The 12858-nt window shown below is 30.5% G+C and overlaps 1 protein-coding gene across 2 annotated transcripts in view; it reads right to left on the reverse strand.

The window, feature by feature from the left end:
- Positions 1 to 12858, reverse strand: part of LOC143248815 (valine--tRNA ligase-like) — a 73691-nt gene that overhangs the window by 12555 nt on the left and 48278 nt on the right. For both annotated transcript variants that reach the window (XM_076497590.1, XM_076497591.1), the window contains exons 15-21: positions 11699 to 11769; positions 10595 to 10720; positions 9711 to 9815; positions 7774 to 7933; positions 6286 to 6419; positions 2515 to 2670; positions 146 to 355 (exon numbers count right to left, since the gene is read on the reverse strand). In XM_076497590.1, the coding sequence (XP_076353705.1) occupies positions 146 to 355; positions 2515 to 2670; positions 6286 to 6419; positions 7774 to 7933; positions 9711 to 9815; positions 10595 to 10720; positions 11699 to 11769 (962 nt within the window). The remainder of the gene's footprint in view (positions 1 to 145; positions 356 to 2514; positions 2671 to 6285; positions 6420 to 7773; positions 7934 to 9710; positions 9816 to 10594; positions 10721 to 11698; positions 11770 to 12858) is intronic.

Below are 12858 nucleotides of genomic sequence, written 5' to 3' on the forward strand. Positions count from 1 at the left end.
CTATGAATACAGAAAGACTGCATGTACATATAAAAAAATGGACTTCAATGTACTTGCCTTGCCTATCTCTTTTAGACTGCAATATCCATGTTTGTTAACAGTGTATAAACAATATTGATGTCATTTACATAAACAGTTAACTCACCTCTTCACTCAATGGATACGAAGTTATGTTGACACTCAGGGCCTTTTCGTTACCTAATGGCTCAGGAAGTCGTTGGTACAGATCTTCTGACAAGAAGGGCATATATGGATTGATTAAACGTACAAAAGTGTGAATACAATTAAGCATGACATTAATTACAAGGTTCCTGGACTGCCCATTGGTGGACTTCAAGGTGGGCTTGACACTCTCCTGCAGAAACAGTTTCCAGTATTAATGATAAACATATTTCAGAATAGAAAGAAACAAGCCTGCAGGAAAACATAAGGATGTCAACAAATACAAATTGTATAACAGTGCTATTAATGGCATAGAAAATGACAATTCTACTATTTACACCTTTAAGTTTTAGGCAAGTAAGCAATTATAAGTTGTTTTTATTTCAATTGTGAAAACATATTTTTATGGATATCAAACCCACATATTTTCCACATCATCCTTGATTCATGGTTCTTATGCTATAAACTATTAACTCTTAACTGACATTAAAGCATTTACAGTAACTTGAATATACTCTATATGTTTTTAGGAATACCTAATTAACATGGCTCATTTCTCAGACACAATATTTTCTGTGTCTCACTAAACAAAAGAATTAAACATTAAGATGTACAAATTCTTTACAAAACAAATTAAATACAATTATTATCAAGTAAGAAGCCTAACTTCCCAACTTGAGATGAAAATTCACTTTCAGTCTAAAATTGAGTACTTACTAAGCACAAACCTGAGTTAAAATTAAACAATACATTAATAAAGATTGGACAGATTTTTAACTATTTGAATACCATAGTCAGAGTTATTTGACTTGGCATTCACAGCTGTTTGGTGCAACAAGTGAAATTACCCCACAGTGTCACAAAATCTTTTCCTCATAATGCAACAATCAGAATACTCACATATCCTTGAATTTCCTGGCTTAGTACGGTGTGTACGTACATCACTTAGCAATAAGTGTGACTAGTGGATTGTGATATCGAAAAAGTACTAAATAAAGTCAAATTCTAAATTTTATTTTTAGTAGATAATTTACACTTTTCAATAACCCACATGAAATTTAATTATGCACCCAAAAATTTAAACCTGTTGCACTATCATCTCTAAAAAAAATTATCAAAATTTATTTGTTATTTATAATAAAACAGCTACTTATAAAACATTAAACCTTAAGCATACAAATTAGCTATAAATTAAAATTGTCTTTTACCTAAAACTAACTCTCTTTCATTATTTAGAATTATCAGTATTCAATCATTAGTTGTAAAAACATGATTACACAAGTTATACAGTACCTTCATGAAGTACTAAATTTATCAGTATTTTAAAGAAGTTGCAAAAGGAGTTTTGAGAAAACTTACTGTTTTAACGCTTGTACTTTATATAACCATTAACATGCTACAGCAACTTAGACAGTTGTTTCATGATAAAATTATTTCTATGACTGCACTTCTTTTCCAAATTTGGTAGAAAGATGGTGGCTTTTAACCATCTGAAACCGTCGGACAATAACTGTACTCAAGCATGGGGTGCTTTGAAATTTGTGCTTCCACTGCATAACAGAACTTTTGTTGTTAAACCATTAAAGTATTCATTCTTAAGTTAAAAATCGAAAGGTAAGACAAGCAATATTAAAAATACATTACAACAAAAGACAGTTAATATTACAGTATTATACAACTGCTTCAACTATTATCCTCCAAGAATATCATTCCATTCATGCAGTTTAATAAAACATGAACTACATATTTTTTAATGTGTATGTGTTATACAACTTTTTTTATATTAAAGCACCTAATGATGTAAATGAGAGAAACTTGTTCTTCTAATGTAAAGTTCATTTTAAATTTGCTGAAGTATTGTGTTCCACAAGCCTGTTTTGATTCTCCATCTAACATGCAAAACTGTAAGGCACATTTGGAACAAACAAAGTGATTATGAAACAAAAAACATTGTTAGTCAGAAATCATTTATAATTACATTTTCTTCAATGACAATTAATCTGAAATTAACGCATCTCTATATCTACTTTTGTCTGAATTATTATATAATACAATCAATTATATATTTCACATAAAATACAAATAAATTTAGAGATTTGGCAGACATTAATTTAAAACATTCAAAAACAGTGTATCCATAGTAAAAAGACAAACAAAATGTGCATACACGTGTATCAAATTATTCCAAAAGTTTAAAAATTATCACAACACCAAAGCAAAAGTTACAAAATATGTATGTAATTTTATTATTACCAGTTTAGAAGTTAACGGATCAGTCTGGACTCCCATTGCTATATTAAACCTACCAATCACAACCCTGCTAATAGAACAATGTAATATTCTCTCAATTACCAAATAAATATCACAGAACTGTCTGATCCAGAAATCTTGCAGTGCAGTTGTAGCTAGATGAAAATTATAATCAGGAAAGCTCTGGTTACAGGTGTCCACAAGATTAGATAATTGACTTAATATCCAATAATCCATTGAAGACAGTTTATCATGGACCTAAAAACATAGTAATAATGATCCTATCATTATATTTACATAAATCCACTTTGCAGGATATTAGCTGTACTCAAGTACAGATTATTTATACAAGTGTAGGAAGTTGTCTTACAATATGACATACAAATCCGAAAAATTAAAAACAAGTTTATTAATTCTGTGCTGATATAATCTTTGAATTTTTAAACACCCTAAAAAATGTACATAATGTAAGCAGCTGCTACACTTTCACTAGTGACTGTACCTAATGAAAGTTACTACTATACTTTCAGTAGTGACTGTGCCTATTTAAAGTTACTACTATACTTTCAGTAGTGACTGTGCATATTAAAGTTACTACTATACTTTCAGTAATGACTGTGCCTAATTAAAGTTACTACTATACTTTCAGTAGTGACTGTGCATAATTAAAGTTACTTCCATATTAGGTTGTCCAGAAATAAATGTCATTTTTGAACTGCAAAGTTTGGAAAAGTGTAAACAAGTGTTCTAAAACATGCTTTAATCAAAGTAAGCACCATTTGCTTCAACACACTTTTGCCATTGGGTAATGATGCTGTTTATGCCCCTGCTGTAGAAATCAGTTTCTACTATCAGTGAACTCCCTGAAAGCTTCTTCTGCAACTGCCTGGTTTTGACAGCATTTATTGTTCAAAAAGTTATCAAAGTGCTTGAAAAAACAAATATCTGTATGGGGCAATCTCCAGGGAATAAGGTGGATCAGGCAGAATTTTGATTCCCAATTCATTCAATTTTTGGAGCATCATCCTTGACAGGCCTCATAACACCAATTTTGTTGATCTTTAACCAGCTCATGCAGAACCCACTTATCCAACTTCTTCATCTTTCCAATCACACTCAGGTTGTTGGCAATGATTGATTTGATTGTGCCTAGCTTTTCTGCAAGCTCACATACTGTCATGCAAGGATCTGTCTCAACTGCTTGCCTTAATGTGTTTTTATCTAAGAATGGCTTCCTTCCATAACTTTTATGATCTTCACGACTTTCATCTCCATGTTGAAACCTTTAGAACCAATGCTGAACTGTATGTTCAGTAACATGTCCATGGCTGAATACCTGATTGATGTTCCATGTAATTTCAGTAGCTTCTCATTCAAGTTTTAAAGTCATAGAGGAAAATCAGATGAATGTCCTTCTTGTCCATGCTGCCTTAGAGGTTCCAAAACTTACTCTGAATAGAGTTGAAACAGAAGACAATTAAAATACCTTGTAAGCAACAAATGTTGGATTAAACCAACCAACCAACAATAAGTTACTCAATATTCAGTTTCTAAATATCATCATAAGAATTCCAACATTTATTTCTGGACAATCTAATACTTTCAGTATTGATTATGCATAATTAAACTTGCTGCTATACTTTCAGAAGTAACTGTATATAATGCAAGTGATTACTATACTTTCATGTAGTGACTGTATATAATGCAAGTGATTACTATACTTTCAGTAGTGACTGTATATAATGCAAGTGATTACTATACTTTCAGTAGTGAATGTATATAATGCAAGTGATTACTTTACTTTCAGTAGTAACTGTATATAATGCAAGTGATTACTATACTTTCAGTAGTGACTGTATATAATGCAAGTGATTACTATACTTTCAGTAGTGACTGCTAAAAGTACCAGTGAAAACATTAGGTAAATTCTACAACAGTAACTTCAGTAAAATGAATGAAAAGTTCAATCAGTACTTCTTTCACTTGTTATTTTCACAGGTAATTTTAAAAGTATTATTAATTACAATAATTAAAGCAGTGTTAAAATAACAAACTAAACCTGTTAAAAATAAGTTTATTCTTTATGCAAATCCATGTTAGACCCAGAAAGAAATGAGTATTACTCTCACATGCATATGTAAATAATTTCTGCATACTTATGTACTAGTTAGTAGTTAAATAGATACACAGTGTTTGTTTCACTTATTACCTTGTAAGAAAATAATTTATTAACACGCTGTAATATGTTGTTGTAACTCCAAGGAAACAATTCCTAACAATTTTTGTTTGTGGTTAAAATGTCTGTGAATTACAATATGCTTTAGATCTTTTTACTTCCTTGCATGCGTAGTTTCCGAGATTTAAAATGTGTTGTTGTTATTTATGTAAAAGGAAAAATGTTTGGTATCATGAAGTATGTAATAAAAGCTTGCAGTAAATACAAAACAAATGTGAAATGGAAGACTGCAGTAAATATACAGCAAAAGGTTGATGAATATATAATCACTATACTTAGAAAAAAAAAAGACCACTCAAGCTTTTGACTTTTTTTCTGAGCCAAACTTTTTTGTAAAAATCAATGTAGGAGAGTTTGATTTAGAGTTTACAGTAATTAATAAGACAAGTAATGCACATGCTAGATGACAGTCAACTTTATGAATAGGAGAGGCCTGTTTTTTTTTGTTTTGTTTTTTTGTACTTACCCAGAAGTGGTAATTATATACTGTTTGTAAATTATGAACAACTTGCAAACATAAATAAATACATATTTGTACTGAAAGTGAAAGTAGATGCTACAATTCTTTAAAAAGCATACTAGAACATTTTAGATAATAATATGGTAACATGTTACCTATTTATAATTTAGTACACTACAGTTTCTCCATAATTATAAGTTGTCTCCTAACAATTATTCAACACATCTGTGGTTAATATTGGTCTTACTACACAAATTTCATTACATAATACACAATTTTAAAACCTTATTAAGATAAAAAAATAAAGTACAACATGCAGTGCTTTTATATAGAATTTATAATTGCAACAGAAACTTTCTATTTGTTAACAAATTTATAACAAAATTTCTTGCTAAAGTTACTTCTCTAACTTTTACTGAATATGTTACATCATCAAACTATGCTTCATTTTTTATCCCAATCAACACCAATGGGATTCATGTATTGCATCATTTTGAATAAGGTTTGTCACAATACCCAGTGTAGAGTATTGATCTAAAAAAAATAGGGTAAATTCACTCCTTTTATACGGAAAACATACATAATGACTAATTTCTACACTAGAATTCACTTCAATATTGATGGTATATTTGTTCAAATATTTTGTGCAGCACACATGTTAGTAGGGACACTGTAACCAAAAAAAGTCATGAAACCACTGGCAGTTTGGATGCACAGTTTATAAAAATTTGTTTAAGAAACCTGATGGATCACATCAGTAATTTACGGTTAAAATTGAAAGTAGTACATAACAGAAATTATACAAAGAAGTTACACTAGAGAGGAATAAAAGTCTCAGAAAATGAAACATCTTAGTCACATGCAAACAACTAAGTAGTTGCATTACTTTAATGTAGGACTGCATGTTTTCTGGATTTAATTTTCAAACTAACAGTTCAAACAAAGCCTACTAATTCTATACTAAGAAAATGATAAAGTGTTACAAATCTTAATCTTACACTGCAAACAAAAGTAATTGCTCATAACACAGTATTAATGATACTATTATCATTTGTTTCCTTTAATTATACTGACCACAGCTTCTTTCAACTAGCTTAAATCATTGACATGTTAATTATTAAAAAACATCTGTGGAGCACTGAATGGATAAAATGTTAAACATCATAAACTCATTAACCTCATACAGGTTATATGTCGAAGCACTATAACCTTCTTTCATAACTCCAAAGAGAAATCTTGTTCCTTGCCAAATTTTATTACAAAAGTTCCTGCAACTACGTACGTACTTCACATCAAAATTAACAGTCTGACCTGCAATATGAAAAAAATAAAAACTGGTAAAAAATATACAAAGTACAATATGTTAGCTTTCACTAATTTAAATTCACTTAACTACCCACATTTTCTGTGGTAATATTTTTTCCATTTAAAACATAAAAACATTTACTTTTTATTGTTTTCTACATATTTCTATACCCTTGTAGTACAAAATACTAGCGTGTAGTTATACTTGCAGTGAACACTTAAAGATACATTTATCATTATTAACAATTAGTGTTTTTTGTTTTTAAAGTCAAAATAAACTTTATTGAAGACATATCAATTTAGAACAATAAAGTTTACTCAAAAACAAAATCAGGAAATAAATTACATTTGCTTTTAATTACTTGTATTCTTTTATCTACTTATTTGATATATCTGCTGTAGTTTATTTTAAGTATGTTCTAGCAAATATTTTTTATTTTATCGACAAAACTTGTTCAGGGCTGTGAGTAACGTATTATTTAGTATATACTTTTCTGAATGTGTAAAAATTACAAAAAATTGATACATCTTAACTAAGTACAGAAAACACTTCTTAAACTAAATTGAAAATACCCTAAGTACGAGGATTAAGTTTTCCAAAGTCACTCCAATGTTATTCTTTCAATAGTTACAGCTGAAATATTCAAAGACCACATAAAAGACTGTATTTTAGTAATTTTAGGTTTTGTTGTCACAGTTAAAAAAAGATTACCATATTTAAAAAGATTACCATATTTAAAAAGATTACCATATTGCTTAAGAAAAGGAGTAGAAATAATCTGATAAAAATTTATTTCAGGTCCCATAAACATAACGACAACCATTTCAAAACTGACAACACAACCATTTCAAAACTGACAACACAAAAAATTGAAAAAGTTTCAAGAAAACTTCTATAACAAGAAATGTATCTATATACTTAAATACTTTGCTAAAGAAGTAAAAACTCAGATCATGTGGAGGTCAAACTTACTTTGCTTATTAATCTCAACTTTCACTTCTTCAGAAAAATTCCTAACTTTAAGGGACAGTGTTTCCCAATTTCACATCTTTTTCTGCTAAAATACTTAAAATTAGCAGTAATAAAAAGCAGATTATAAATTTTACAAGCCAATAAAAATAACTCAAAAGCTCTTTTAATTGCTGTCCTTAATAACAATGGATTTGAATCACTATATGTAAAAATCACTCAATAATCAGTCTTTTCAGGCACTTCTGTACATTTCTGATGGAATTTCCTTTACAAATGTCTCAGTTATTTTATTTTTGTAACTGAGGAACAAGTGATATTAAAATGTAGTTAATGAATCAAAATTAGTCTTGTTTCTGTGATGATCAGTCACATAAAATGACCACTTACTTTTAATATTGCTTGATAACAGAGCAAATCTTAAGCTATCAGCTCCACACTGAGGAATACCATTAGGGAACAGCTCTTTTTGGCCATTCAGAGCTCTTTTGTGTTCTTCAGCTGATAAAACGCCTTTTTCAAAACTACTATGAAGTTTTTTATCAAGTTCCTACAAAACATCCCACAAAAATACCTAAGTATGCACTACATGAGATAACTTTTCCCTGAAAATTAAAAGAAACAACCATCACCACTAAATACATTGTTCTCTTGTACTTATTGTAACCACACTGAACTAATATTCTGAGATTAAAATTAAGATGAGTTTTTTAACAACTTTTGCTTAATTGTCATTAAAATAAACATGGAAACTATTCACTGCATAAAAGACTTCCAAAAGGCATAGTATGTTACTGTAGATGGCTAAATGTACAGTCATCTTTGGGACACATATTTGTGGAAAAAAAAAGTTTACTATTCAGAAAATGCTCTATCATTAACAACTATTAGGTTCTTCAAAAATAAAGGCAGATTTTAAAATCTAACTTTAAAAAGAAATAAAAAATTCAAAAGCAACTTTATTAATCAAAATTGGAACTTAGCAAATCTACACACTTTTGCCAATAAGAAACAATATTATTTATTCCATTACAATAAAACACTGAAGTCCTAGAACTCTAAATTCCTTTAAAGCCATTCTCTGCTGCTGTTCTGTTGTTGAATTGTCTGTCCTGTAAAACGTTGTCCAAATGCTTTAAAAAGTGATAATCAGTGGACAACATGTCCTGGAAGTAAGGAAGATAAAGTAATGTTTTGTATCCCAATTTGCTGAGCTTCTGCAGCATCGTTTGGGCAACATTTAACCAAGCATTATCATGAAGCAAAATTGGTCCTCTTCAATTGACTAATGCTGGCATTTCTTCATAGAACTTACGATACATTTATTCCAATTCTTGTAAGTAAACCTCTGCAGTGATATTCTGGTCCTGGTTGATCAAGCTGTAATGGCTAATAATGGCTGCAGACAACCATACAGTGACCATAATCTTCTGTTGGTGCAACTATGGCTTTGGGAAGTGTTTTAGATCCTCATCATGGTTGAGATATTGTACAGATCAATTTCTGTTGTCATAAAGGGTCCACTTTTCATTGCAAGTGACAATACAATCAAAAATAGGTCATTTCTGTTGCACTAAATCAGCATAGAGCACAATTCAAAATGGCAATTTCTCTTATCTTCAATGAGTTTATGTAGAACCCACTTGTTGAGCTTTTTCACTTTTCCATTTTACTTGAGATGGTCTGAAATTGTGGAAATGTCAACACCCAATTCTTGTGCCACTTCTCAAACAGTTTGACATAGGTTTCTTTCCACTAATGCTCTCAGTTAGTCATTTTCAATAGTAGAACAACATCTTCTGCCATCATCTTCAAGACTTACATCTCCATTTCGACCCTTTTTTAACCAACTCTATACTGTACGTTCAAAGGCAGTTTCTTCGCCCCATGCATGGTTTATATTGTGAGCTGTTCACAATGCATTATAGCCAAGTATGAATTCATGCAAAAATATGATGCACTTTTTTTTCCATTTTTAATTATAAGGGTCTGAAATATTGGAAATAAAGTTTAAGAAAAGAATAAAAGCACTAATGAATATAGGTTTCTTAATCCTATAAATGACTAAAATTTTAATATAAAAATCTGCCATTATTTTTCAAACAACCTGATACATGTAAAGATTTTCAAGAAGATTCAAAAATATATTTTAGCTTTTTGTACATTTAAATGGACTTCAATATAGTTAAAACACAAGAGCTAGAAAATAAAGCCTAATTCATAATTTCATCTACTAAAGCTATACTTTTATACATACATACACTTATTTTCTCATCTAATGTTTACACATGAATCTCTACAAACAAAGTGATGATAACATAACTAACCTCTAAAGAGATGCCATGAATAACATCTACTGGGTCTACCACATTACCTAGAGTCTTTGACATTTTCTTTCCATTAGCATCACATAGCATACCGTGAAGTACAACCTACACAAAATACAACAGCTTTTATTATACAGTAAGGTAAAAAAATCACTTATTATGAGCTATTTTTACCACAAATATTCACAGACAACATAATATTTCTTTACTGATTAAATAAACTAACCAAACATCTTATTTAAGGAAAACTTTCTAATTCTATAATACTTTTTCTTTTGACTAATATCTCATGAATACATTTTTAACAGTGAAAAGAGTTTCTAACTAATTTTTGTTGAATTTTACATAAATATACAGTTATCTGTACTAGCTTTTCCAAGTTTTGAAGTGATAGACTAGAGAGAAAGCAGCTAGTTAATGCCACCCACTGCCAATTCACAAGCTACTTTAACCTGTTGACTGCCAAGTATTTCAACTGCTACAATATAACTCTAATGCTTCTTCATTTTGTAACTTTTTTCGTGACGCCATTTTGGATCAGAAGTAAATAGTAAATTGTAATTACAACTGTAAATAGGTCAAATGCGTGTATGGTGCTGACATCTAGCGTTGAAATGAGGTATTATTGAGAACGAATTAACTCGTCCATGGTACTGTGTTACCGATTGGCTTGGACAAGTTATCTCGCCTGCAGTACTGAACAGGTTAATACTGAGATTTGACCATTTACATATCCCAAGTACAAACTGCTTTTTGGTGAGCAGTAACCACACACGCAAACCACGAACAATCAGATCCATAGTCTAAAACACAAACCACTGGGATATACTTGGTCAGTTTCTTCTTCAAAGTCTAATTAGGATACAAAACTTAATCTTTCTTACCTTGGAAAAGGGAAGTTTTCCTGTAAGCTTCTGACCCAACATTACCATTCTAGCCACCCAGAAGAACAAAATGTCATGACCAGTTTCCATCATTGACAGAGGGTAAAACTGTTTAAAGTCTTCTGACTGTAAAAAGAAAGCCAGAAATTAATTTCCACAACATAGCTCAATGATCATTTATAGCAAAAGTAATGTTAGCAAATAGAAAATTGAAAAGTATTAGTTACAATACATAGAAATTAACTACTACACAATAACTGATCATATACTAGTATCAAATAAGAAACTTTACACATGATAGATTGAAAGGCATGTTGTAATCAACTTTTTCATCTTTTGCTTCTCTCTGTTTTGTCAATCGTTCACTAAGACATTATTTTACAATAATTTACTTCCCTAAGATTACAGGTAATAGTAGTACAAGCGTATACTGGGAGGTCTAGTGTCTTCAGAAGAAGCAAGACAGAACCTAGCATGGTTAGGGATAAAGAGACCCTCTTTAAATGAAAAGATATTATGTGAAATGGCTCCAAAGGCAACCTTATTTTTTCTTGGCAGAGGGAGAGTATTCAACAAAAAGAAAGCAATGTATATGTTGCAAACCTAACACCAGAAAACATAACTGCAAAAGCTCTTTCAATCTATATTATCTTCATGCCAATCAGATCATTTTGGAAACTCACATTCTTCACACTTTCACACATATCTTTAAAGCAGTATGTGAATAAATGAAGTTATCTGAAGTTAAAAACTGTCCCACTGATATATGCTGTCTCCTCTTCTTAACTAAAGAGTATGGTGTTAAATACTGTTATTCTTTTACAAATGGTAATCAGATATATGGTTTTAATAATTATTTAGATGTTCAATGCTGATACACTAAATATCTAATGAGGTATAAATGTAAAGTTAACACATTATGATGCAAGCTAATACCAAGAAACTGTAATATTTAAAACTTTTTCAACTTATATTTTTATAGAAATTAAATCTCAGTATGTGGTAATAAACAAACAAAATTAAGCAACTAGAGTATACAACCACATAGGTTTATCAGTTATACTTTTGTGTATTAAACACATCACACATAAAACAAAAACTTGCATCTTCTGGCCATCCAAACACTGAGAAGGGAAAGAGTGCTGAAGAGTACCAAGTGTCTAACACATCTGGATCTGAAAATGGAAATGGAAACAATGTTGTGTTTTTTTTAATTTAGACAAGAAGAAAAAGGAAAACCACTTTACATAATCTCAAATCATGAGTGTAGAATTAAGTTGGAAACAAAGGTTGAAACTAAATATGATTATATCATTCTCCTGTGTTATCACAACAGTACTGAATTACTTCAACAAATATAATTTTGTACCTTTTCTACTTTGTACAAACCTTTACTCAAGTAAGGAATGCCTGCTTGAAGCTTTAATACCACAGTATTTAGTTTTGTGGCATGAAATACAATAAATAACCTTCAACCACAAATAACAAACACAAATTTTGCTTTACATCATCTAAGGTAATACAAACCACCAAAATATCTATATTACATCCAAGTCAAGTTACAAAGAGCATTATTATATGACATTACATTTACAAAAAAAAAAAACTTTAAAAGCTTAGTTTCTTACATACCCATTAGATAAGTAATGTATGGGTTATCACTAAATATAAAGGATCCAATAATAAACTTACACTACTTATACTTAGTTCCTGAAAAGAGTACAGAAGGTTTACTCAGATCATGACACTGTGGATGACTAATGTACTTCAACCATAAACACTGTGAATAACCATCATACCTAGATCACAACACTGTGGATAACCATTGTACCTAGATCACAACACTGTGGATAACCATCCTACCTAGATCACAACACTGTGGATGACTATGCAAGTGGTTATAACACTACGATGAGTATACCCAAATTATGACTATTGTAGTCAGATTTTGACACTGTGGATGATGGATTACTAGTATGTTTAGATCACAATGCAGGGGATGACTAGTGTAGTCAGATCATGACATGGTAGATGACTGGTCCACTTAGATCCAGTCATTGTGGACAACGATTATACTCGTATCATAACATTGTAGATGACTGCATAACTACAACTTAGCGACTTGATACAATAATTCTTACACATGACTCCAAGACTCACAATGTAAGCAGACCTTGAAATGTAACATCAAAGTCCAAACTCGCTCCAGATATATTTTTAAAAGGTGGTATTAATAAACAAGTTATTGTAATTACAAAATATCT

This window comes from Tachypleus tridentatus, chromosome 4 (genome assembly GCF_004210375.1).
Source record: "Tachypleus tridentatus isolate NWPU-2018 chromosome 4, ASM421037v1, whole genome shotgun sequence".
Lineage (NCBI taxonomy): Eukaryota > Metazoa > Arthropoda > Merostomata > Xiphosura > Limulidae > Tachypleus > Tachypleus tridentatus.